The sequence below is a fragment of the Xenopus laevis genome, chromosome 8S (assembly GCF_017654675.1).
Source record: "Xenopus laevis strain J_2021 chromosome 8S, Xenopus_laevis_v10.1, whole genome shotgun sequence".
NCBI lineage: Eukaryota > Metazoa > Chordata > Amphibia > Anura > Pipidae > Xenopus > Xenopus laevis.
Window position 1 is genome coordinate 97,051,235 of NC_054386.1, and position 27,567 is coordinate 97,078,801.

Consider the following 27,567-nt stretch of genomic DNA (forward strand, 5'->3'; position numbering starts at 1 on the left):
GTGCTTGAATGGCTGCCCCCATGGTCTACACAGCAGCTTGTTTATATAAACTATAGTAGTACTTATCTGTTATCTTCTGTGTATCCTGTGCTTGAATGGCTGCCCCCATGGCTACACAGCAGCTTGTTTGTATAAACTATAGTAGTGATTATCTGTTATCTACTGTGTATCCTGTGCTTGAATGGCTGCCCCCATGGCTACACAGCAGCTTGTTTGTATAAACTATAGTAGTACTTATCTGTTATCTACTGTGTATCCTGTGCTTGAATGGCTGCCCCCATGGCTACACAGCAGCTTGTTTATATGAACTATTGTAGTGTTTCTGATGTAAACACATCAGTTGTACCAGTGCATGACATTTTCATTACTTTAAACCACTTTAATTTTTGGTGTTACTGTTCCTTTAATATCTTGGCGTAAAAAGAAAATAATGGATCTACATTGCAAACGAGATAAGAATAACACTCTCATCAATTTTACATTCACTTATTTTAAAAGTTTACTTATCCTTTAACAGACCTTAAGACTAAAGCCATTCTTACCTTCTGCTAATAGAATGGTTGAATTTTCATAGTTGCCACTTACTGTGAAAAAATGGTGAAAACAAATAAAAAAAAATTATTTGGTGTTTATTTTTCCAAGCAAGGGATAATGACTTGGTGAAAAATTGTAATTATGAGAAAGGATCTGCGCTAGATCAATAGAATCGTGAGATACGGTATTTACCATTAAGATGGCCATATTTTTAACTGTCCCTAAGGTTCTCCGAATGTAGCATCAAAGTGTGACATTTAGGGGCAGATTTATCAAGGGTCGAATCTCGAGGGTTAAAAAACCCTCGAATTCGATCCTCAAAGTAAAATCCTTTGAATTCGAATATTGAATTAGAAGGATTTTAGTGCAAAAGCTTCGAATAAAAATCGTTCGATCGAATGATGAAATTGTTCGAATCTAACAATTCAAACGATTTTAAGCGATCGATCGAAGGATTTTTATTTGACCCAAAAAAGTTCAGAAAAGTGCTGGGGAAGGTCCCCATAGCCTAACATTGGACTTCGGTAGCTTTAATTTGGCGAAGTATGAAGTCAAAGTTTTTTTTAAAGAGACAGTACTTTGATTATCGAATGGTCGAACGATTTTTACTTCGAATCGTTTGAAACATTCGATTCGATCGAATTCGATCGAATTTGACCAATTTGATGGTCGAAGTACCGAAAAAATTACTCCGAAATTCGAATATTTTTTGATTCGAACTATTCACTCGAGCTTAGTAAATCTGCCCCTAAGTCATTACAGAAAGGCTTGGGAAAACAGAAATATTGTCAGTGGAATTCAGTGTGGGTAAACACAGGGGCCTCGTGCATCTACCCACTCTGTTGGCAAATAGTTGCGTAAAGGAAAAGTTATAGGCACTAAATCTGAGCGAATGTCATCCTATAGGCCACTGACATGATGCTAAATGGTATGACATATTGTAACCACCCAACAAGATCCCACACTTCAGGTCACAAGGGTTGGTGAACGCTGGTGGTCCTCCAAAAATAGAAATTTCAATGTTGCTTTATGTTTTGACTGACGGCACATTTTGGGCATTAATATTTACTGAGGGTTGATATGGGCACAGAATAGTGATTAAAAACAAAGGACAAAGGCAAGAAGCCCTCTACATCCACCTGTGATATTGTATAAAAGTGCTTAGCAAAATACATCATATCATTTATAATGGTGTCGGACTGGCAGGTCGGAGATCTACTGGGGCTTCCAATGCAGTGGCCCCCCACCCCTGCCTTTGCTGATACCCCCCCTACAGCCCCCAACCTCAGTCGCAACCGGGTCTGGGACGGCAGGGCCCACCGGGTTTTTACTCTGTGTCCCACCAGCACAGTCCGACCCTGGTTTATAAACTCAATTATAATGGTCAGCTCCATGTTGTAGCTGTTATGGTGCCCAATAAAAAGAATTCTTAATGAATAAAGTGAGTGTAGGACTGGCCAGACCAGGGTTGACTTTGACTTAGTCAGCTTTAATATTTTACAATATATGGACAAGCAATCCCTGTTTTGTTTAAAGGGGAGGCCATTTTTGGTAGCACACAATGCCTTAAAGGAACAGTTCAGTATAAAAATAAAAACTGGCTAAATAGATAGACTAAAACGTTTCTAATATAGTTAGTTAGGCAAAAATGTAATGTATAAAGGCTGGAGTGACTGGATGTGTAACATAATAGCCAGAACACTACTTCCTGCTTTTCAGCTCTCTTGCTTTCCCAGGCAGTAACCAATCAGAGACTTGAGGGCAAATGGGTCATAACTGTTGTTTTGAATCTGAGCTGAATGCTGAGAATCAATTACAAACACATTGAACATTTATGTCCCATGAGGACCCCCCTCAAGTCATTGATTGATTACTGCCTGGTAACTAGTTATGGGTGAATTTGTCAAATTTCACGGATTTCCAGCAAAATTTGCAAAACTGGTGAAAAATTAGCGAAACATTGATTTTTACGCCGGAACCCCTGAGGTTAACATGGTTCAGAATTCAGTTTATTTTTGCCAATTCTAAGCGGCTGATTTAAGAATATTATCGCTAGTGTTGGGTGAATTTTTCCCGTTTCGCCACGAATTTCCAGCAAAATTTGCGAAACTGACGAAAAATTTGCAAAAGGGCATTCAGACGCCTGCGACAATTCGACAGCGTCTGAATGCCGTTTTGCAAATTTTCGGCCATTTTTTCGCTGGAAATTTGTGAAATTCGTGGCGAAACGGGAAAAATTCTCCCGTCACTAGCGATAATATTCTTAAATCAGAATTGTCAAAAATAAACTGAATTCTGATCCATGTTAACCCCATACTGAATACATTTCCCAAATACTGTTTCGTTTGCTCTCTTCTAAAATAATTTACAAGTGCTTCCATGGCACAGAGTAGTACTGTATAGTAATAGCGTATTTACATGAAGACAGGGGGGCAAGTAAGGACACATTGAGTGGATAATGTGAGTGGATACTCAGTGGTGATACACAGAGTGACAGGACCCTTACCTTTTTTTTCTTGGGGGCCTAGAGCCTTGACGTTATTCCAATGGAATAAACATTCTCTGTAAAGTGGTTTTGAATATTTGGCCAAGGAAACAGCTCAAAGCTCTGCACCAAGTCAATGACAGTCCAAAAACTACTACGTGAACCTTCCCCACTCACCTTGTACCTGGACGCTGACTTGTCTACTTGTCTTCACTGTGCCATATATACGCGCATCACAGGAATAATTCCCAGAATCCTTCAGCTGAACTGCGTTCATATAATAATTATTGGATAAACTCTCATTCTGCACCAAGACCTGGTCTTTGTAAAATCTGAATCGAGGTTGAGTTGCGACAGATTTGCTGACTGTGCTGCATGTTATAGACAGATTTGCCCCGGGGATCACTGGGTGTGGGATCAGTTTTATTTCTGGGATGGAGAATAGATCTAATAATCTAATCCAAATTTAATGTGTTGTATTATCTGGTCAAGTACACGCAGAAGTAGAACAAGTAGCTGGAACTAAACGTGCCATTATGACTCCCTTGTGGTAGCTAACAAAGGTGAAATATATTCATTTTTGGGAATAGTGGGAATCTGTCATGATTTTTATGATGTAGTTTTATTTCTAAATGACACACTGCAAATAATTCACTCTACAATATAAAATGTCATTCCTGAACCAGCAAGTGTATTTAGTTGTAATATTGGTGTGTAGGTGCATCTCAGGTCATTTTGCCTGGTCATGTGATTTCAGAAAGAGCCAGCACTTTAGGATGGAACTGCTTTCTGGCAGGCTGTTGTTTCTCCTACTTAATGTAACTGAATGTGTCTCAGTGGGACCTGGATTTTACTATTGAGTGTTGTTCTTATATCTATCAGGGACTGCTATCTGGTTACCTTCCCATTGTTCTGCTGACGAGCTACGGGCGGGGGGGGTGATATGACTCCAACTGACAATATGTCTAGCCCCATGTCAGATTTTTTAAATATTAAAAAATCCATTTGCTCTTTTAATAACGGATTTCAGTGCAGAATTCTGCAGGAGTAGCGCTATTAACTGGTGCATTTTGAAAAAAAAAAAGCATGTTTTCCAATGACAGTTTCCCATGGGAATGCAGGAATCCCTTTGTTTTGGCCATATTGATCTCCAAGGTGCTGCTTGTTTCCAAGAGATTAGAGTGGGGAGGCACAAGCAGGGCAGCCATCAGGGGGGGACAGGGGGGAGAGTTGTAGGGGGCCCCAAGGGTAAGGGGGGCCCGGCCACGCCACACTTACTTGATTAGCCGGGCCCCCCATCTTTCTGAGCGCTGCTGACTTTGGGAAGGCATGGACGTTTAAGGGGCCCTGGCCACCAATTTTCTTATAATATGGGGAGGGGGTCCTTCCCACCAATTTTGGCCACCAATTTTTTTTTCTCATGTGGGGTCCTAGCCACCAATATTTTTTAATGGGGGGGCCCTGGCCACAAATGTTTTTTTTATGGGGGGCCCTGACCACCAATATTTTTTTTATTAACATGTGGGAACCCTAGCCACCAATATTTTTTTGTTTTTTTACTGTGTGGTGGGGAGGGCGGACCTGTAGGTGGGGCTTGCGGTGGGCGCAGCACAGGGGGCCCAGGAAATTTTGTCGTATGGGGCCCTGCGATTTCTGATGGCGGTCCTGGGCACAAGAGAGCAGTTGACGCTTTTTCCTATGTTTCGTACAATAAAATCAAAGTATTCCAATATTCAAACTCTGAATTGAAGTATTGAACTACCACATACTCTTCTATAGACTCCAAAAAGACAAAAATAGTGCAACATCTGGATGCAAATGACCATGATTTTATTCCACAATGGAGAATTCAAGCCTAACGTCTGTGATGCCACAATGTGGATGCAGACAAGTATCCATTTTGGTTAATCAGATGCAAGTTGCAGTTTTTTTGCAGTGGGGGTGGCATTGCTTCCTGCGCTCTAAAGTCTGATGCATCAACAAGGCTGCCATCAGGGGGGCACAGGGGTGGCTGACGACCCCCAGGGGATTTCAGGTTCTAAGAAGACCACTCCAGAGAAGAACAACGCGAAAGAGAAAGACAGAAGTGACAGAAAAGAATGACAAAAAGTAAGTTCCACTAAACACCAATATTCTCCTTGTATGGGGGGGAGGGGTGGCCACCAATGTTTTTTTTTAGCTTGTACAGGGGGGACCCTGGACACCAGTGGGGTGGGTGGGATCTTGGGAGAGAGTTGCCCTGGGGGCCTATAGAATTTTGTCGTACGGGGCCCTGTGATTTCTCATGAAACCAATAATGGCATTAATGTCAAATTCAGTTGGCACCAGTCAGTTGCATCAACTCAGAATACTCACTGGGGGAAACTCGATGTTACCTCAGGGTCTAGGCTGGTGGTAATATCAGGGTTCCCTGGTGTAAATGTGTTTATTTGTGTGCAATTAATTAATTAATCAGGCTGGATATTGGCAAGGTGCCTTTGTGGATGGCATATACTCAATGTCTACTCATTGATGTGTGAGCCCTCACCTCTCCATCTTCTGCAGTCCATTTTGACCAATTTGTACTAAATGTAGCGGTATATACAGTATGTTTGATCTGATGGTGCCTCTATTTCTTTTCTATGAATTTTGTAGAAATACTGAGGGTGCCAATCTATACTTTTTGCCTTTTACACTTATTAATAGGCACCCAGGTAGCAGGCTCTGTCTGAGGATTGCACCTTTATTATACAGTACTAGACATTAAGCCCGTTAAATTAACGGGCGCTAGAACATACATGCTTGTTGCTGTGAGCCCGCCCTTCCTCCCTTCCCCTCTGCTGTCAGCCCAGCTCTCATTCAGCCACTCATTCACTCACTCAGTCACTCACTCATTAACTCATTCATTCAGTCACTCATTCACTCACTCATTCAATCACTCACTCACTCACTCATTCACTCACTCAGTCATCACTCATTCACTCACTCACTCAGTCACTTAGTCACTCATTCACTCACTCATTCAATCACTCATTCATTCACTCAGTCAGTCAGTAAGTCACTCAGTCACTCAATCATTCACTCACTTATTCAGTCACTCACTCGCCAGAAAGTCCATGGGAAAGTAAAGGTGAGGCAGTTGCTGCTGTGAGTGCCGTGAAATACAGGAGCTCAACAAAAGCAGTCCCTGTATAACTGTGGTTCAGCTCCCTCCTTTCTTCTCGCATTCCCAGCTCTCTGCCATGTTCCCAGCAATTGTGTCACTGCCCAGAGAATTGTCCCGCTGCCCAACAGTCCCGCTATCTGTGAGCTGTCCTGTTTTTACTCACACAGCCCGCAGTCCCGGAGCGCTACTTACCACAGTACCGCAACGCCGTTATTATCCAGCTCCTTGCCTCCAGTCTGACAGCCAAGCCCGACGTCACAAATCTCATCACACGAATTGATTGCATTTGATTTAAAGGGAATCTGTCGTCATTTTAAACTTTTTTTTTTTTTTGCATTTTTATAAAAAACACACATCCATAAACACTGTCTGGCAATCCACAAATCCATGCATAAGTTATTTTAGTTTGTATTTTGTCATGGGGGCTTCCATTTCTGCTCATTACAGATTCATCGTGTGCTGCTCTAACAGCAGGCGCAGCATTACCTGTGTGCTTGGAGGCAGCCACTCTGTAATGAAAAGCCAGGTCGCACTACGACATGAGAATCCAGCTGTACACTCCCCCTCCCCTCTCTGCCCATGCCTGTGATGTTTGGAGGAGAGAGGTCACATGGTTTGCAGGGAAGCAATTACTTTCACTTTCCTACGTCCTGCTCTACAGCTGCACTAGCAGCCCCTCCTCCCACAGACACTATCAAAGCTCCTGCCCTTCTGTAAATTTGATCTCTGCTTTCCTTTGGAGGGGGGAACTTTCTCTCCTTGTTGCCTTCCTAGTTAGTTTTACTGGTTACTAGATGAGGTAAAGGAGCTGTGAGTTCCCTCTGCTAATATCCACCTCACACACACTGCGCTCCTTTCCTGCCTGCAAAATGAATTGTGTGTGTTTATATATTTATTTATTTTTGAAACGTAAGTGGGGGCAGTGATCACAGGACAATCTTATTTCAGTCCTTCTGAAGTGGTGTCAGTGGGAGCTTATCTTGATTCCTGCCTATTGTTCAATTGACAGGCTCAGCAGACAAGGCTCTATTTACATTACAGCAGCTTGTAGGAGGGAGGGGTAATGACATCACTCCAACTTGCAGCGCAGCAGTAAAGTGTGACTGAAGTTTATCAGAGCACATGTCACATGACCTGAGGGCAGCTGGGAAATGTCAAAATGTCTAGCCCCATAGCAAATTTTAAAATTAGATATAAAAAAATCCATTTATTGTTTTGAAAAACGGATTTCAATGCAGGATTCTGCTGTAGTAGCACTATTAACTGATACATTTTGTAAAAAAACATTTTTTTCCACGACAGTATCCCTTTAATGTCTATCTATTTTACATTTTCAAACCCGGGGGAACCAATTCTGTTTATGTTTCACTTATGGAATTGGAGATATGATATAATACCACAGGTATGGGATCCGTTATCCAGAAAGCTCCGAATTACAGGTAGGTTGTCTCGCACAGGCTCCATTTTAATCAAATAATTCAGAATTTCAAAAACGATTTCCTTTTTCCTGTGTAATAATAAAACATTCGCTTGTACTTGTTCCCAACTAAGATATAATTAATCCTTATTGGAGGCAAAACCAGCCTATTGGCTTTATTTCATGTTTATGTGATATTCTAGTAGACTTAAGGTATGAAGATCCAAATTATGGAAAGATCAGTTATCTGGAAAACCCCAGGTCCCGAGCATTCTGGATAACAGGTCCCATACCTGTAATAATAAAACATTCGCTTGTACTTGTTCCCAACTAAGATATAATTAATCCTTATTGGAAGCAAAACCAGCCTATTGGCTTTATTTAATGTTTATATGATTTTCTAGTAGACTTAAGGTATGAAAATCAAATTTATGGAAAAATCTGTTATTCCAGAGAACCCCAGGTTCTGAGCATTTTGGATAACAGGTCCCATGCCTATAATGCCCTTTGTTCCCTTCTTACAGTTGAAAGGTGCACTGTTTCATGCCCCACTGATACTTCTGTGTTTATCTAACTTCGAAGACAATATGAAGATGGTGACCAGGAGCTCATCTGAGCTGCATTTAAGGAATAAGGAGAGAAGGCGCACACCCTTAAGTTAAACTACAGGGTGCTAATCCATAGGTGACTCCCCATAAGGGTCTCCATAACGAATAGCAAATATAAAAATAATGGCTAGCACACCCCATTTGAAAAGCAATTTAATTTATTACAAAAAAAAAAAATAAGTAAAAATGGTATACAAAAATTCACTAAAAAATAATAATAATAAGGTGAGCCCAACGCTTTTCAACCTTAAGGGTCTTCCTCAGGGGCACAAAATAATCAAAAAATCAAAAAGGCAGCTGCATTTAAGGGTCATATTTTTTTAAAGGGGTTTTTTTTTTTTTTAAAATAATGCACATCGCGGGGAGGGAGGGCAATGCCAGGAAGTTTAGGGGAGCTTTTTGGTTTAGTTTTCCTTTAAAAGCCAATCCTAGTAATTTTAAAAGACAAATTTCAATTTTTTAAAACGGCTCTTCTAGTGCAACTGCGCTAGCCGGCCGGTAGCACAGGAGCTGCCTCCTTACATATTATCACCATCACCAATGCAATATAAACTACAAGTGCAAATATTGTACAAACCAGCGACATCCCAGTAATTCTTCAAAAGTGTTGGTGTTGCTTCAACTCCCTTGTTTTAATTTTAGCACAGTTATTGTTCAGAAATACAGTGAACTTACATATTTTGCCAGTGTGGTATAAACACCTATTCTTGTATCAATTTTTGAAGGCAAAAAAAATGTGCGCTGAAAAGTATTCCCCTTTTTATTCTTCTTATATAGACTAATGTCCCCTTTAATGTCTTATGCCTTTAACAATTTGTGTTGGCCTCTACACAAATAAAAAAAACACAAAAATGGGCATCAGCCTGGAAGACCAACAAATTATTTAGGAAACACTTTTCCAAAGAAAATGCACAGGCAGAGAGGTACCAGTCTATGACAAATATAACCAGAAGAAAATAATTAGGGCCAACTAATATGGGAATTGGGAAACCTAATGAACAAAATGTATAAATATAAATTCTGGCACTACTCGTGCTCAGGTGCTCCCTATGTATTGATATATCAAGTGCAGATACTATAAAAAAAAGAACATTTAAATATCTACTTCAGCAGTGGCTCAACCTGGTACCCCCTAACCGTCACCCCCCTCCGTCGCCAGACTTAGGTGTAAAGTATTCGGTGATTTACCATATTCGTAACTGAGAACCATCCCCCTAAAGCCGTAGGGATAGAGTTGTCACCTTGTTGATATTTTACTGGTCTGGCTGGTTAAAATGATCCTTAAAGGGATACTGTCACATGACCAGGGGCAGCTGGGAAACTGACAATATGTCTAGCCCCATGTCAGATTTCAAAACTGAATATAAAAAAATCTGTTTGCTCTTTTGAGAAATGGATTTCAGTGCAGAATTCTGCTGGAGCAGCACTATTAACTGATTCATTTTGAAAAAAACATGTTTTCCCATGACAGTATCCCTTTAATGCCAATGTTATTGAGATCTAAACGTATAGGAAGGCCGCTATTTGTTTGCAGAAAAGGGGGTAACGCTAATCAGGGAGTGTATGCGAGTAGGTGGGTAAATCCTAATCAGGTATTAGAGGCCCATATTGTACAGAACTGACACAGGCTCATTAATGACGATTATGTCCTGCAATCTGTCCTGTGCCAACACCTTTACTGGGAATATCAGTAATGACGGTCATATGATTTGGGATACTGCCCTTATACCTGCCAAAGGAATTCGACACACATCGACAGTATTTAATCTGTGTTGTATTATCATTCATTAAACACTCACCTGCATGTTCCTGAGCCATCCCTGCAAAGCAAAACAGAGAGTTTAATAAGCAGCACAAACTTCTTTCTTCCGTGTGGCCTCGCTACTGCCCCAGGGAAAAGCTACCCAAAGCTATTTAGGGGACCCCTTATATCCCAACAATGTGTTGAATCTACTGTACAGAGAGTGCGCAGCTAATGCACAAATGGGGAGTGGGTCAGGGCCGAAGCTGTACTTTCCGGTCTGACCACCAAGTAGTCAAGGAAGTTGTCAGGAGAAAGAAAGAGGCTGCTCTGATGTTCTTCTGCTTAGGAAAGATTTGAGAAATGTTTCTAATTTATTTTCCTAAGCAGAAGAACATCAGAGCAGCCTCTTTCTTTCTCCTGACAATTTCCTTGACTACTTGGTGGTCAGACTGGTGGGAAACTGACCAGCAGGTGGCGCTGTTGTAACAAAATTCATTCATATTAACAGTACATGTATCCCTTAATATCTTGGAATGAGAAAAGAATAAATAATGAATGCAAATTACAAAAGTGCTTAGAAAAGTCCCCTCATCAATTTCATATTAACTTATTTTAAAGGTTTACTTATCCTTTAAAGATAGATGCCAAATTTTCTAACTTCATTTAGGCCTTTTGCCCTTAATGTGTCAAGCTCATAAATCCATCTCAGTTCTTTTTTAAAGGGATGCTGTCATGGGAATTTTTTTTTTTTTTTTTTTTTAAATGAATCAGTTAATAGTGCTGCTCCAGCAGAATTCTGCACTGAAATCCATTTCTCAAAAGAGCAAACAGATTTTTTTATATACAATTTTCAAATCTGACATGGGGCTAGACATATTGTCAATTTCCCAGCTGCCCCAAGTCATGTGGGCATGACAGTATCCCTTTAATAAATGTTATATTGTCCTACACATGAGTCCAGTGTATAGTTTATGTGCCATATGTTAGGAAATGTAGGGGGGAACCCAGTTACCCAAAAAAACTGTACGGTAGGCTATCACTCAGCGTTTTTTTGGGACTTTCCACTAAAAATTGAGGAAGATCTATACACTCCATTGCACATCACCTGGTCTGAGGTGGCGAAGGCAAGTCTGGTGGAACAGCTAACCAGGGGCGCGCCGCCAATGAGGCGAGCTGAGCCGCTCGCCTTAGGCGGCAGCGCCTGAAAGGATTCCAGGGGCGGCAAAAAGCCGCTCCTGCACCTTTAAGAGCCGAATTTCCGGTTTTTGAACCGGAAATTCGGCTGTACTATTGCGAGAGAGCGCAATTGCGCTCTCCGCAATAGTGTTTCTGCCTCCCCTTCCGACGCGTAAGTTGGTGAGGGGGGGCGGCATTGCAGGAGCCGCCTCAGGCGGCTCCTTAGTCAGAATCGCCGCTGAATTTGCGGAGTTACGTCCATTCGCCAGAGCGAAAATTCGTCTGGCATTATTGTGTGAAGCAACGCTAGAATCTATCTCCTTTGTTAGCGAAGTGAGGCCTGCGCCCATTAGTAAATCGGAGATCTCCCTGCGTGTGGTAACGCTAGCGTTAGCCACTTCGCCCTTTAGTAAATCTGCCCCTATGGGAGATGGCCTTTCCATAAATTAGAGCTTTCTGGATAATGGGTTTCCGGGTAATGGATTCCATACCTGTATAAGGTGCTATACATTCAGGTTTTCAATCCATTTTCTGCAATTTTGTAACTAACTCTGGCAAGCCTGTGCTTGTTGAGAGTAGAAAAACGGTATTTACCCATTTTGGATTCTTTATAAAGTTGAATATGCAAAATGTTTTTCTTGCATTAAATTACTCTTTATGGTCCAAGAAATATACTATTCAAGCATTTTGTTGTGTTTGCAGAGCCAAAGTGTAAGCTGTAATGTTTATATGAATCAATAGTATTTTATGGTCCCTACATAGTTAGGTAATCTCTTCATATTGGGTGAATATCAGATGAAATTCATATTTATGACGTTGTGTCCTGGTATTCAAGACTTGGGGGCAAATTCACTAAGATTCTTAGTGTCCGCTTCGCCGCAGTTCGCCAGGCGTATTTTCGCCAGCTCTACGCAAATTCACTAAAATCCGAAGTTGTGCTCAGGGGAAGCATAAGGTTGTGAAGTTGCGCTAGCGTTAATTCGCCAAGCAAAGTTACGCTAGCGATGGTTAATTTGCATACAGCGCCAAATTGAAGTTACAATGGAGGTATATGTAGCAACACTACACAAGCCTGGGAAACCTTCAAAACATCAAATAAATTGTTATTTTGCCCTACACATGTGCCCACTGTATAGTTAAGTTGCCATGAGTCAGGAAATGTAGGGGGGAAGGGGGGGAGCACCCATAAAAAAAGAAAAAACGCCAGTGTTTTTTGGGACTTAGAAAATGTTTTAACTTTTTTTGAAGCAATCCCTATCTACTCTATTGCGCTTCGCCTGGTCTGAGGTGGCAAAGGAAGTCTGGCGTAAAAGGTAGCGTTCAGAATAATTCGCGCGTCAGTGAATTTGCATACTTACATCCGTTGCGCAAATTCGCCAGGCGCAAGGGTGCGAAGTAACACTAGCGAATTTACGCCAGCGTCCGTTAGTAAATCGGCGAATTAACAAAAATGCGCAACGCTAGCGCATTCACGCTGGCATTAGGCGCTTCGTCGTTTAGTGAATTTGCCCCTAAATGGGATATAAGATGTTGTAAACTGTAAATACAAGGGCTTATTTTACAAGTGACAGTTTTACCATGTATTTACCCGCAGTGCAGAATTATTTCTCAAAATTGGAAGTTTGTTTTGCAGCCATGAGAATATGGGAGGTATAAAGGTTCAATCACAACTGCAACCAGTTGGGGTAGAGGTATTTATATACAAACACTATGAATAGTGCGCAAGTGTTGCACTTTATGTTGGGGGACCATGGTGGTAATATCGTTAATACGAGCAGTGGTATTGCAGTTGCAGGTAAAGAATTAGACACAGATAAACTGACACAAGAGGCACAAACTGAACATAGAACATTTTCAACGAAATTGCATCTGTATCAAAGCACAAGCGCATGCATTTGACACATTAATGCTGGAATTATGGGAAAAATGCTAGTTAAAAAAAAACCACATCAAAAATTGCCAGTAAAAAAAAAAACTATAGTGCGGTTTTTGTTTAAAAAAACTGTAAGTTTTAAAAATAAGCTGTTGAAAGACAATTTCTAATGAGATATGACAGTAGGTTCCAGATATATATATCGTTTTATGGATTTCGAGCCATGCATCTTGCAGAAGTGGAACTGACCCCAAATGGAAACTTTTTTTGAAATCGTACATTCCAGTAACAGTCACCACATGACCTTATCTGTGGCTACTTGAACTACTTCTACACTATCTAGAGCTTCTACTAGTACATGAACAAATTGACATTTTTCTATGCACCTTATCACCATCCTAGTGCTTTATCTGTTGCCACATGCAGTGTTGGACTGGCCCACAGGGATAACAGGAAAACTCCCGGGGGGCCCAGGTGTCAGTGGCCCTAATGCTGCTAAACTTTTGGACTATTTCATGGCCATTCCCTATTTCTATGAGAGCAAAGAGGCTAAATAGGTGGAATAATAGATTATAGTATGAAAAGAAGAGAGATTAGGAGAATAGAGGTTGAGTGAGTAGAGGAAGAATGATATTACTGAGGGTGGGACCCTGGTCTAAGGTATTTTGGTGGGCCCCTGGTGTCCCAGTCTGACACATTCCTGGCAGCCACCCAGAGCAGGCAGGACCTTCCTGAAAAAACTGTCTACTACATATTAGTCTTGCATACCTGCCTAAAAGTGGCCATACATATCAGCCAATGTATGGCCACGGTTACGTGTTGAGCTCTTGGGAACACAGTTGTTGGCTCCAGCTGTTGTCAGCCCGAGGCTGAGAGAAGCAGATCTGCTTCTTGGATCCATCTCCATTGATTTGAATGCGATCAGCCTGTGTTCGGTCACAAACAGTGGAGCTGAAGTCAGGCCAGAGAAGCCTCCTTTCACATATGTGGGCCGACCTCAGCTCTACCGTGTGTGACCGAACACAGGCTGATCGCATTCAAATCAATGGAGCTGGGGCACTGAACAGATGGGCTAACAACAGCCGGAGCCAGCGCCTGTGAGCCCATAGACTTATGCGTCAGTCTGTAACATCTGAATCCGATTAATTCATTTACAGAGTTAATGGAGGATCCAAGGCAAGTTCTTAGAGAAACACCGGAGAGATATCTGAGACTGTAATAGTAAAATTCAGATCAAGGTAAAAGTACTTACAGATGAAAAGAAGCAGAGCCTGCATCCACATCATGACTTCAACCACAAATGCTATGTCTCGCTTTAAACTAAAAACCAAATGTTTGCTTTCCTGTGTACACTGACCTACTTATGTCTCACCTATATACTAAAAAAAAAAACTTTTGTCCTAAGTTTATTTTCTTTTATTATTTTTTTTAAATATCGTTGTGTTTATTTAATTTGAAGTACAGGTATAGGATCCCTTATCCGGAAACCCGATATCCAGAAAGCTCCGAATTACGGAATGTCTGTCTCCCATAGACTCCATTTTATCCAAATAATCCAAATTTTTAAAAATGATTCCCTTTTTCTCTGTAATAATAAAACAGTAGTTTGTACTTGATCCCAACTAAGATATAATTAATCCTTATTGGAAGCAAAACCAGCCTATTGGCTTTATTTAATGTTTAAATTAATTTCTAGTAGACTTAAGGCATGAAGACCCAAATTACGGAAAGATCCATTATCCGGAAAACCCCAGGTCCCGAGCATTCTGGATAACAGGTCCCATACCTGTATAACCAAAGTCTTCATGAATTCTGTGAATATGCAGAAAGGGCAGCCATGCTGTGCTTCTTTATGCTGATTTCTAGTCCAGTCATCTGGAAGTGCAAGGCTACACAGAACTAACTACAGGTATGGGATCCATTATGTGGACATTCCTTATACAGAAAGCTCTGAATTACCCGGAAGGCAATCTCCCATAGACTTAATATTATCCAAATAATCCAACTTTTTCTCTGTAATAATAAAACAGTACCTTGTTCCTAATCCATACTAACAGTGGCGTAACTACCAGGGGAGCAGGGGGTGCAGTTGGACCAGGGTCCGCACCCCCTCAGGGCCCCCTGGCAGCTCACATGGCACAGATTCCGGCCAGTTCTCGGCTGATTCCCGGGCGGTTCCGGGTGTACTGAGGGGTTGGGGGGCCCAGCTGTGCGTCCCGCGCCAGGGCCCGACCCCCTCTAGTTACGTTACTGCATACTAAAATATAATGAATCCTTACTAGAGGCAAAAACAGTCTCTAATGATTTTATAGTAGACTCCAAATCATGGAAAGACCCATTATCCACATTATCGCAGGTCCCGTGCATTCTGGATAGAGGTCCCATACTTGTAATTCACATGGGGAAATGTCTGCCTTCATCTGTTAAATGTAGAGGTTGGGAGCAGTCCGTAGTCGGGAGAGTGAGCCCATATAAGGGAAAACCGCACGCCGGTGTATCCAAAGTAGACCGCTCTGGCCGCGGTTTGTAAATGCTTCAAGGGATAAAGAGACGGACTCCACCGGACACCATGATAAACACGTGGAAACCAACTTCTTAAAATTAGATATGCTTTATTGAAACTCCATTAAAATCACATGCGGGCAGGGGATGTGTGCTTGACGCGTTTCGTGACCTCTATGTCACTCTACTGGGCTCACACTAAAATAGCAGTTGCCATTAAAATCAAATAGAAAAAACCTGATTCAAAAGATCACAAGAAACGTGCAATAGCACAGAGTAAATGGATTTTAAACGTCAGACGATATAAACTTGTAATAAAGCTATTAGAAAATCATCTGTTAAATGTAGCCTTGTCTGGGCTGTGTATATATGATGTCACTATATGGTGAAATATGACATCACTATTTTATTACAAATATGGCCTCAACTCTTTAGACCCCATTCCTTACTCATAGCAATTCCATTAGCATTGATTCAAATGCACTTTTTTAAGCTCTTACAGCTTTTCATACCTCCAAATCTGTAACAAGAAGAAATACAGATAAAGGCCTATTCAGCTGAACACACAGAGACACTTTTGGGCTGGATAACTGATCTTATCTGCTAACAGGAAACTCTGCCGCCTTGATGGTGACAAAAGAAACTTTGCAGGTCATTTTCCTGTTTCAGGACATGCTCAGAATACACCTACTCAACCACATTCATTAGTCACACAACTATAATGTGATTTTGTACAACTTCAAGTCTCTGATAATATTAAATGTCTGTTCCTAAATGTGCTTGCACACAGTAGATATATATATATGGACACACACAATTTATGGCAAAAAGTATCTGGACACAGTTTTGGCCAAGAGTTTTTAAATCTGTAAAATTTGTAAATGGAGTTAACCAACCCTACTGTGGAAGTGTAACCTAGAGCAGAACCAGCAGCTCGTGAGTAACATGTTGCTCTTCAACCCCTTGGATGTTGCTCCCAATGGCCTCAAAGCAGGAGCTTATTTTTGAATTCCAGGCAAGTTTTGTTGCAAAAAAACAGGGGTACTCACAAACAGAGCCTCCTGTAGTCTGCCAGTCCACATAGGGGCTACCAAAAATTCAATCACAGCCCTTATTTAGCATCCACAGAGACTTTTTTTCATGATTGTGTTGCTCCCCAACTCTTTTTAAAGGGATACTGTCATGGGAAAAAAAAAAGTTTTCAAAACACATCAGTTAATAGTGCGGCTCCTGCAGAATTCTGCACTGAAATCCATTTCTCAAAAGAGCAAACAGATTTTTTATATTCAATTTTGAAATCTGACATGGGGCTAAATATTTTGTCAATTTCCCAGCTGCCCCAAGTCATGTGACTTGTGCCTGCACTTTAGGAGAGAAATGCTCTCTGGCAGGCTGCTGTTTTTCCTTCTCAATGTAACTGAATGTGTCTCAGTGGGACATGGGTTTTTACTATTGAGTGTTGTTCTTAGATCTACCAGGCAGCTGTTATCTTGTGTTAGGGAGCTGCTATCTGGTTACCTTCCCATTGTTCTGTTAGTCTGCTGGGGGGAAGGGGGGTAATTTCACTCCAACTTGCAGTACAGCAGTAAAGAGTGACTGAAGTTTATCAGAGCACAAGTCACATGACTTGGGGCAGCTGGGAAATTGACAATTTAGTCTAGCCCCATGTCAGATTTCAAAATTGAATATAAAATTGAATATAAAAAAATATGTTTGCTCCTTTGAGAAATGGATTTCAGTGCAGAATTCTGCTGGAGCAGCACTATTAACTGATTCATTTTGAAAAATTTTTTTTTTCCCATGACAGTATAACTTTAAATTTGAATGTGGCTCACGGATTAAAAAGTTGGGGACCCCTGCCCTAGAGGGATGTGTTCCCACAGGCCCCAGGTTTGTACTTTCTGTCCCCTAGTCTATGTAAAGGAAGAGGGCACATGATTGTGTTTCTTTGGACTCTGCTCCATGGAGGGGGTGGATGCTGCTAAGGAGCCTGAAGTAGGAGGTCTCAGTAAGAAGGATAAGTTTAAAGACAACATTTTCTGCCAGGGATGATCAACGAGCCAACCAAACCTTCTGACGATATTGGTCAGCTCGTCTCCCACCATACACCCACTGAATATCATACGAATATTGGTTTTGTACAAGAATAGCTGTGCGTGTATGAGCACCTTTAGTCTTTGCTTCCTGGTCCAGGTACACTTGCTGCCCTATTTAATCGATTTATCAATTACTTTGTAAAAGCTATTGCTTTCTTGTTTCATCCTTTCAAGAAAACGTGGAATGAAAAGCTAATTTGAACATGTGGATCTGCTCCTAGTTTGGACACCTATGTTAAAGGAGAACTAAAGATTAACTAAAGAAGTGGCTAGAAATGTTGTACATTATGTTTTGGGCTTCTGTACCAGCCCAAGGCAACCACAGCCCTTTAGCAGTAAAGATCTGTGTCTCCAAAGATGCCCCAGTAGCTCCCCATCTTCTTTTCTGCTGATTCACTGCACATGCTCTGTGCTGCTGTCACTTACTGAGCTTAGGGAGCCACTCACAATATACAGTACACATAGAATAGAAATGTCACAATATAAGGCTGATTAGTAATTAATACACATAATTACTACATGGCAGCACAGAAACCAGTGCAATTAGCATCAGAATTGAATAATCAGCAAACCTGTAGCATCAGCTTATATTACAGCCAGGGAAGCTCATTTTCTGCTGGATAATTAGAGACGAGCCCTAAGCTTAGCTTCTCAACAGCCAATCAGAGCCCACTGAGCATGTGAGTGTCACAGACACTTTCCAAGATGGTGACCCCCTGTGACAAGTTTGAAGTCCTGGATCATTGCTGCTATTGACAAGCTCAAACTTTAGCCTCGTGCAATAAGTTCACTATATTAAATATGGCATTTTTAGCCACATTCATTTTTTTAGGGTTTAGTTCTCCTTTAAAAGGTTTGGTTATTTCCATCTCCATGCTCAATTATCACAAGGTGAAACATCTTCTATGGCCATTGACTACAAAATCAGCTTATAGGAATGTCCAGTTGATGTGAAGTCTCCAAAGATATTGATCCGGATGTGGATAAGATTTTGCCGTATACATGGGTAAGTCACCCGCAAGGTTCAGTGAAGTATGACCCCACTGTTACCCCATATTTGTCTGCACATGGTCGCCTTTAGTTTGTATTTGCATGCAAATAGTCTATGCCAGATATAACAAATATATATATATATACATCCGGATTGCAGATTAGTGATGGGTGAATTTGCACCATTTCGCTTTGCCGAAAAATTCGAGAAACGGCGCCGGCGTCTCGTTTTTGATGCCGGCGTCCGTTTTTTCGGAAAAACATTTTTGACGCCGGCGAATTTTTGCAGCGAATTTATTCGCTGGCGGCGAATCGCGCAAATTCGCCGCGAATTCGCGCCTGTCGAATAAATTCGCCCATCACTATTGCAGATTACACAGCACAGGCATTTTACATTAGAGTATATGAGTTCATGTTATACAATATATGTCATTTGTTGACCTGCACAACGAGTACACAACTAAGGAAGTCTTTACACAATACTCTATACACTGCTGGTTCATGGGCAGTGCTTGTTTGTATAGAACTAAATGTCACAGTTGCACCTCTATAAAACCAGGGGAGAGGAAGGACGTTTATTCTTTGTCTTCTGCTGTTTTGTTGTCCTCATGTGATGCACCAGTGTACAAGCTGTAAGCATTAATACACATGCAGAAAGCATCAGCCGTAAAGTACTTTGTGGCTTATACACGTAGGACCCTTGACTTTTATCTGAGGCACCTAAAATAAAGGTTAAAATATATTAATAATAGTATTAAAATGCTTCCAATAAGCGGTTACTTTATTATCTGTCCACTTTTTTTACGTGGCTGCTCTAATGAAAATACTAAAAGCTGAATTTATGCTCCTTTTTATGTTTTATTCTTGCAAAGGCAGCCGGTATCTCTACGGTAGGTTGTCCACAAGATTCGTTATTGCCTCTCTCAAGCTTCCTATTTATTACTGTCTAGTGATCGGCGAATAAAATTAGCCCGGTGAATTTTCAAATTTTGCCGTCGGCGAATAAGTTAGCGAAAACTGCCATGTAAATTCGCCAGCGAAAATTCACCGGTGTCAAAAACTTTTGGACGGGCGATGGAAAAGTCGATCGCTTCAACACCGTTGCGCGCCAACAATATTCGGATGCCAATTGACTTTAACGCTGCATCCAAATTGCGTTTCGCAAATTTTTCACCATTTTGTGAATTTCTCGGTGAAGCAAAACGGGACAAATTCGCCCATCACTATTACTGTCCAATTACCAGACACTGGAGGGACCAAGAAGTGTTCCATGAAATCACTGGAGGCAACTGACATAGCAAGCACTTCTCACTAAGGGGCAAATTCACTAAAGGACTGCTTCGCCAAAATCCGCTCCACTTCGTCAGGCGCAAATCATTACTAATTCACTAAAATGCAAAGTTGCGTCCTGGGCAATGAACACTGGCGATTTTTCACTAGTGATAGTTCTTGAGTGCGAGCATTTCATAGCGAAGATTCACTTGCGTTCGTTTGTGCCTAGCGAAACTTTGGAGATGTTGGTGTAAATGCTTGAATTGGCCACTTTTTATGTCCAAGGCAACAAAATAAAGACATAAAAGCTCCTCTAAAGCCCTAGACATGAGCCCACCCTAAAATATTTGTGGCAGGCCCCTCAAATGTGTTAAAAAAATGTTCACACAAAAATCTTTAATAGATCGGACAATTGAAGGCAATCCTGCTTAAAAAAAAAGTAAAGTCGCCAGCGTTTTTTTTAACAATTTTTATGACTTTTTGGCGTACAGGATATGATGTCACTGATATCAGATTGAGGAAGTTGTAGCTTCGTTTCAGCAGTTCATGTGGTCTAAGGTGGCGATGGAAACTCTGGCAAAAGGAGGTAACGTTCAGTAAAATCTGCACTTTAGTGAATGTGCGAAGTAACGACTATTCGCCAGTACGAAAAGTCGCCTGGCGATAGAGTAGGAACAAATGCTAGTGATGGTCTTGTTCGTTATCGAATTGTTTTCTGCGCCTGTTAGTGAATTGCCGATGTCCCTGCGGATTGGATTTCTGGCAAATTTTCGCTAGCGACGGCCACTTCGCCCTTAAGTGAATTTGCCCCTAACTCTGCTCATAGGCTCTGTAGTGAGATACCTTAAAGCTTTACCATATACAACCTTCACAATTTTGCAGAAAAAAATGAATGTATGATGGCCCTCTAATGAGCCTTTTTAATATATAATGTTGCCTACAAAGTCTGTTTCGCTATGGCTTGGACCCTCATCACCACTAGACAGTCTTTGGTAAGTGCCCCATACCATCTATGCATCACTCACCTTGAACTTGAACACTGACTTCTTGACTCAACTTCTTTGTGCTGTTGTTTGGAGTTTGCACTTCGCATGAATATTTCCCAGAATGCTCCGGCTGAACGGAATAAACTTCATATTCATTAGATGAATTGAATGTCTGCACGGGTTCCTTGTTCTTGTAAAAGGCAAACTGCAACATGGTATTTTCTGCTATGGGGTTCAGTACTGTACTGCATGTGATAGACAGGTTACCTCCCTCATAGACTGGAGCCAAGCTCACTTTTAATTCTGGCTGTGGGAAGAGCTCTAACAGAGGCAATAATTAAAATAAAGTCCATAGTTTAACAGTCTCCATACCCTTAATATATATTCAATCTATGCCAACAAGGGATCTTAAACTTATAGACCACCATCAAGTAAGACTGAATCTAGGGTTGAGCTGCCTTTAGTCTCTTAAACATAATAAAAAAAACTATTATTAAGTATTATGGATGCTATGTCAACTACTGTAGCCGCTCCAGACACAACCCGCGTGATAATTACTGCCTGTCAAGGATTAGGTAGGGGTCGCTGTGGAGGCAAATAAGGGAAGGGTGAGTCCTTGAGGCAGGAGCTGTATGTGCACAGGGGACACAGCAAGGAAAATAGCAGGAACAGGGAGACGAAGGAACTGGAACAGGAGCAGAGAGAAACAGGCCGGAGAGGGCGAAGATCAGGACTGGACTAGACAGGATGAACAGGGCAATGAGTCAGGACAGGAACAGACTGGATGGGACAGGACAGTGCGGGAGTAGATCGGGAACAGAGTGAAAGGTTAGTACAGGACAGTGTGGGCATAGATAGGATCAGACTGGGAATAGAGTGCAGCAAGAGAGCTAGAGCAGAAGAGGACTGGAAAGTAGGATAGCGAGAGGACTGGATATAAGACAGGTTAGGTACAAGGCAGAACAGGAAGCAGGGACAGGCAAGGCAAGGCTGGTTCAAGGTTAAGGCAGAAATAGGTCAAGGCAAGGTTAGAACTGGAGCAGAACCGGGAGGGAAAGACAAGGCAGGAACAGAACAAGGTAAAGTAATAAGGAAAGGTTCAAGGTAAGGCAGGACAAGACAAGGCAAGGAAAGGAAGCTAAGGAACCCTTAGCTAGGAACGATGCCACACTGCTAGTTTGGGAACCAATGCTCAGGCAAGGAGTGTTTGGAGGGTTGGCCTTAAATAGGGCAGAGTCAGCCATTATTGGCTGACTGCAATCCAATCAGGCTGCTGCTGGGCTAGGGCTGCAAAGGCCAGGTAATAGACAGTGAGCAACCCTGCAGGCTGTTCACCTGGACCAATGGTTAAGGCGCAGAGTCAGAAACCCAAAGGTCCCTGGCCCAAATCCCAAACGTCTGTCCATATGTTCTCCAATACTTGTTATTTTATTCAATGTGTTTAGAATGCATTTATATTTTTAGCCAATAATCCTTACCTTGTATGTCAAGATGTAGAACCTCACTCGTCTTCTTTACGCTGTCATTAGAAGTTCTTGTTTCACAGGTATAATCCCCAGAATGCTCCATCTGGGCAGCACCAACCTTGTATGAACTGTAGGACGTGAAGTCTTGCACAGTCTGTTTGTTCCTGTAGAAAGCAAACTGTGGTTTCACGACGGCGTCAGACGCACTAACGCGGGAGATGCACAACAGTGTCATGTGATCACCTTCTGTCATAGGATAGGGTTCCACTGTTATATTTGGTTTAGGGAGTATTTCTAGAAAAAATAAATATTCTCTAGGAAATTAATTTAGAAACAAATTGTCTTCATCTATACAATTATATATACTGTATTCACTGGCTTTTAACAGAATATGCCACAAGTCCATAAAGCCCTGGAAGGAGACCTGTGGGCTGCTTGATGCAGAGGGTGATTGCAGAATTTTGGCTGCACACTAGCGGTGGGGCAGCTTTGCACCTAATGCATAGACCCAAAAGTTAGACATACTGTAACAGCTTACTGAATATCTCCCATTACGTCCCAAGCGTCTCATTCAGGCGAGCTTCACATTTACAACAAATAAACAATGCTTAGGGCTGCACCACCCAATTATCAGATAAAACACATGGCGATCCTCAAACAGGGACTATCCAAATCATTAACCCCAACTTTAACACTGATAGGTGTTAGAGGTAAGCACTGTTGGTGAGCTTCACTGACTAGCACCCTCAACAGGCTTTAAACACAGTTGGAAACGGGCAGCAGATAGTCCCTTGTAAGGAGCAATTACAAATATTCAGCAGAAGTAGGAGACAAGCAGACTCAGAGTCCCTCTAATTGAGCCAAGAATGGTATTCCATCAGTAGACTGGAGCGTCAGCTCTGATCCTTGGCTTGGAAAATTCTTCTTTATTTATTCTTCCTGAGAGAGCTTTTAATCCCTATCAGGCTATGAGGGGAAGGCTTAATGTGAGGGTCTCTCCTGATTGACTGATATCCCAGAAGCATCACCTCCTTCCTAAGTAGGTCAACGCAGAGTGTCCTTTATCCAGGTCAATGGTGCGTCTCTTTTTCCGTTAAAATAAATCTCCCACCACACACCCCTTGATGGCAGCTTGATAAAGGTCCCAGAGCTGCCCCAACTGGTTGACTAGCCTTGTAATATAAAGAAAGTGTGGGAACTGGAGTGGGTTTCAAGAAAAAAAATGTCCTCCTGCCCTGTCTTTCCTCTTCTAGTTGCATTAAAACCACTGTCAAAACTTGTTGCATTTTCCTCCACAGTATTAAAGAGATCCATCCCTTCCCTCTCAAATAAAACATAAAATACTCATTCATGCCCCTGTGCTAGACCCACTTACAACTATAACCTGAACCTCCCAACTGGCCTTTTGGACTCTCAATAAAATCTCACTTTGCAGTTGAATTGTACATGGAAATACAAAGGCTGGCATATTTTAGAAGATCAAAAATAATATCTCTGTACATGCTATAAGCAATATAACCCCACCAGTACTATGTTACCTGTGTGAACCCTATGGGGCAGATTTACTAAAGCGCAAAGAATCGCCAGCATTACCGTTTTCAGGGACTTCGCAGATTTAGCAACGGGCGCAGGCATCACTTCGCTAGCGAAAGAGACAGACGCTAGCAGTGATTCGCACTCTATCGCCAGGCAAATTTTTCCGCTCCGGTGAATGGACGTTACTCCGCAAATTCACCAAGATGCGGATTTTACTGAACGTTACGTCTTTCGCCAGACTTGCCTTCGCCAGCTCAGACCAGGTGAAGTGCAATGGAGTGCATAGATCTTCCTCATTCTTCTGTTACTTACATCATATTTTTTAGTCCAAAAAAACGCTGGCGACTTTTTTTCGGAATGATAAAAATTCCTTAAAATTTTTTGGAGGTGACCAGGTTCCCTCTTATATTTCCTAACATATGGCACATAAACTATACAGTGGGCTCATGTGTAGGGCAATATAACAACTCTATTTTCTTTATTAAGGTTCCCTGGACTTGTGTAATGTAATGTATTTGTTGCAACATATACGTCCATTCAACTTTAAATTTCCCGGCTTATGCAAATTAGCCTGAGCGAAGACCTCTAACGAAGTTGCGCTAGGCAGAATTGAACGCTAGTGCATCTTCGCTTTGATTTGCTCGCATTGCCTAAGTAGCGCTATCAAAGAATTCTCCAGCGTTTGGTGCCCTGAACGCAACTTCGCATTTTAGTAAATTAGCGTGGTCTGAGTGAATTTTCGTCTGGCAAAGTGTTGCGAATTTTTGCTGCTTAGTAAATTTACCCCTATATATACACCTGTCCACACCAGCCATTATTGTCTGCACTCAATACTCTTGCCAATACCAGCCAATGGGTCAGCTATTTGTGGTCTCTATACTCCTGCTCCCACCAACGACTGGGTTGGTTAGCTGTGGGTTTAATATGATATATATATATTAATAAAACATTATCTCACCTTCATTTCCCAAAACCCCACCTGAAAAACAGAACAGAAAGAGAGAAATAAATAACATGGCCTGAAGATGTACCAAGCAAATCCAATATTCACAAATTATTCTCTGCTCTGGCTGGTTGTGCTGGTAGATTTCCTATTCTATAACTATTAAAACATGTAAATAATAATATTTAAGTTATTGAATATTACAGAACACATTATATAATCGCTAGACATCGTTTATGAATAATAACCAAAATGTCAAATAGTAGAACATTGTTAAAAATTGTGTTACAATGTTGCCTTTAATAATTAGGCACTTTTTGTCTTATTATTTTCATCAATCCTATTAATTATTCTTATTATTACAATGCATTATGTTAATAGTAACACAAATAGCTCACACACATAATAGAAATTAAATAAGAATTTAAAAAAATACTGACAACATGTATTAAATCACTTCAATTCCTGGGAATCAGACTTTTTCCTCCTCCTAAGACTAATTGAAGACTTAAACCTCCTTTTGTATTAGCTAAAAGCCTTGTAGGATTCATTTCAGCAACAGGCTGGACTTGTTGAATTTTTATATTGCTATATACCTGTATATATATTTCAGTTACTAATAATAAGAAGAAGAATTGGGAAAACAAGAGTGCTCAATATTTGACCAGCCAATGCACAAGATAAGCTAAGTACAGGTATGGGACCTGTTATCCAGAATGCTAGGGATCTGGGGTTTTCCAGATAACGGTTCTTTCCTTAATTTAGATCGTTATACCTTAAGGGTCAGTGAACACGCTCAGATTCAGGGAGATTAGTTGCCCGGCGACAAATCTCCTCTTCTTCAGAGCGACTAACCTCCCTCCTGGCACTCCATTCCGAGCGTTTAATTTTCTGAAGGCGCCCAAAGTTTCCTTGTGAGGCAACTTCAGAAAACAAAGGGCTTCAAGTGCAATCCCGCCAGCAATTTACATTCTAGCCAGGCCATAAAGGCCAGGGCCAAGGGCAGCAAACTTTTCGGGGCGGCACTGCCTCTATGGGAGGCAGTTCAGGGAGATTAGTCGCCCGAAGAAGAGGAGATTTGTCACCGGGCGACTAATATCCCCAAATGTGAGCTTGTGCCCTCACTCTAAGACTATCATCTAAACATTAAATAAACCCAATAGGCTGGTTTTGCTTCCAATAAGGATTAATTATATCTTAGTTGGGATCAAGTACAAGCGACTGTTTTATTATTACACAGAAAAAGGAAATAATTTTTTTTAAAATTTGGATTATTTGATTATAATGGAGTCTATGGGAGACGGCCTTTCTGTAATCTGGGACTTTCTGGATAACGGGTTTCCGGATAACGGATCCCATACCTGTACAATAAAACAATAAGCAGTTATAAGTATCAGACTTCAAATCTCTTTGGCAAGGCATCTGCTGTCTTAGACCTGAACGCACTGAGTCTTTTTTACCGAAAAAAAAAGGGTTTTCTTGAATAGTAAAACTTTTTTTAAAAAGAATCTGCCGTTTTACTTAGACGTAGGCACAAGAGTTGCGGTATCCAGCTAGAAGTGAAATAAGAACATGACATCTCTAGGTACCAAACCCCTAACACTAAACCCCTATCAAGGAAGAAATAAAGGGCGTCTTTCTTTTTTAAAAAAATCTGCTGCTGTATTATTATTATTTTTATTATTATTATTATTAGTGTACTAATAAATGACAAAGATTCTCTTCCAGCCCAAGCTGGACCACAATTTGTATCATGTGGTTAAAAATGGTTGCCAGGTGGTACCAAAAGCACATTGTCTACATATTTGTGCTGTTTCTAAAACTGGTGCGTTAAAAGAATAAGTATTTTTGCTATAGAAAACCCCACAGCTCCCTCCTACTGTGATGGACCCTGCTAAAAATCGAATAAATAATAAAGTACTTACAGAAGAAGCCCATCAGGACCAGCATCAACATCACAACTGAATGTGGCTGAACAGCATTGCTGTAAAAGAGGAAATGAAGAGTCAACTCTTTTCCTGTATTTGATGACCACATCTCAACTGCCGTACGGGGGTCTCATTTTAGCGCTGGCCTGGCAGTTTTGTGGTTTCTAGCAAAGGGTAGAAAAAAACATATTCTATCAGCCATCGCAGGACATTGTGAGCTTTTAGTATCGTTGTGTTCCATAAATAAAAAGCTGCACATGCCCAAAATACTCTAAGAAGTTTTATAAATTGAAGTTCTGGCAGGAAGGACCTGATTAGGCTTAGTTGGGGTCAGGACCACCATTAGAAACCACGGGGCCCCAGTACAACAACGTTTCTGGGGCCCCCTCCTGGCCCACAAGCTCCACCCCAGATCCCCCCACTCCACACCACAGTTAAAAGACCTCAGCGCTACAAAAGGTAAAATCACACACACACACAAGTTATGAAAAGCTATTGTCAGGGTCCCCTTATAAGTTAAAACAAATAATTGGTGACCAGGGCCCCCCTATAAGTTTTAAAAAAAAAAAAACATTGGTGCCAGGGCCCCCCTTACAAGTGGCTTCAGAACTTCAACTTCGCCTTCTTTAGTGACTTCAGGTCTTTTCGCCGCTTCAGGACTTGGATTTCAGCTGTTTTCATGACTTTGGGTATTTTCTGTGCTTCAGGACTTCAATTTCCTTCTCTTTGCTGCCAACATAGACGGGCGGCTCATTCCAAATCGCTAATCGTAGGGTCATTTGAGTTTAGTCGCCATTTTGAGGAGTAGCACCTCTGGGAATAAAGTGTTTTTTAGTTAGGGCTATAAAATTCCTTAGAATTTCTGG

At 41.3% G+C, this 27,567-nt stretch overlaps 1 protein-coding gene across 1 annotated transcript; it reads right to left on the reverse strand.

The window, feature by feature from the left end:
- Positions 1 to 18,876: 18,876 nt before the first annotated feature.
- On the reverse strand, positions 18,877 to 27,135 carry LOC108700688 (Fc receptor-like protein 2). The gene is made up of 5 exons (XM_018233860.2): positions 26,699 to 27,135; positions 24,789 to 24,809; positions 22,307 to 22,588; positions 20,868 to 21,149; positions 18,877 to 19,290 (listed from the first exon to the last, which is right to left on the reverse strand). Exons 1-5 carry the CDS (start codon positions 26,808 to 26,810, stop codon positions 19,118 to 19,120), a joined length of 870 nt encoding a protein of 289 aa, XP_018089349.2. The 5' UTR covers positions 26,811 to 27,135; the 3' UTR covers positions 18,877 to 19,117.
- Between the last annotated feature and the right edge of the window lie 432 nt (positions 27,136 to 27,567).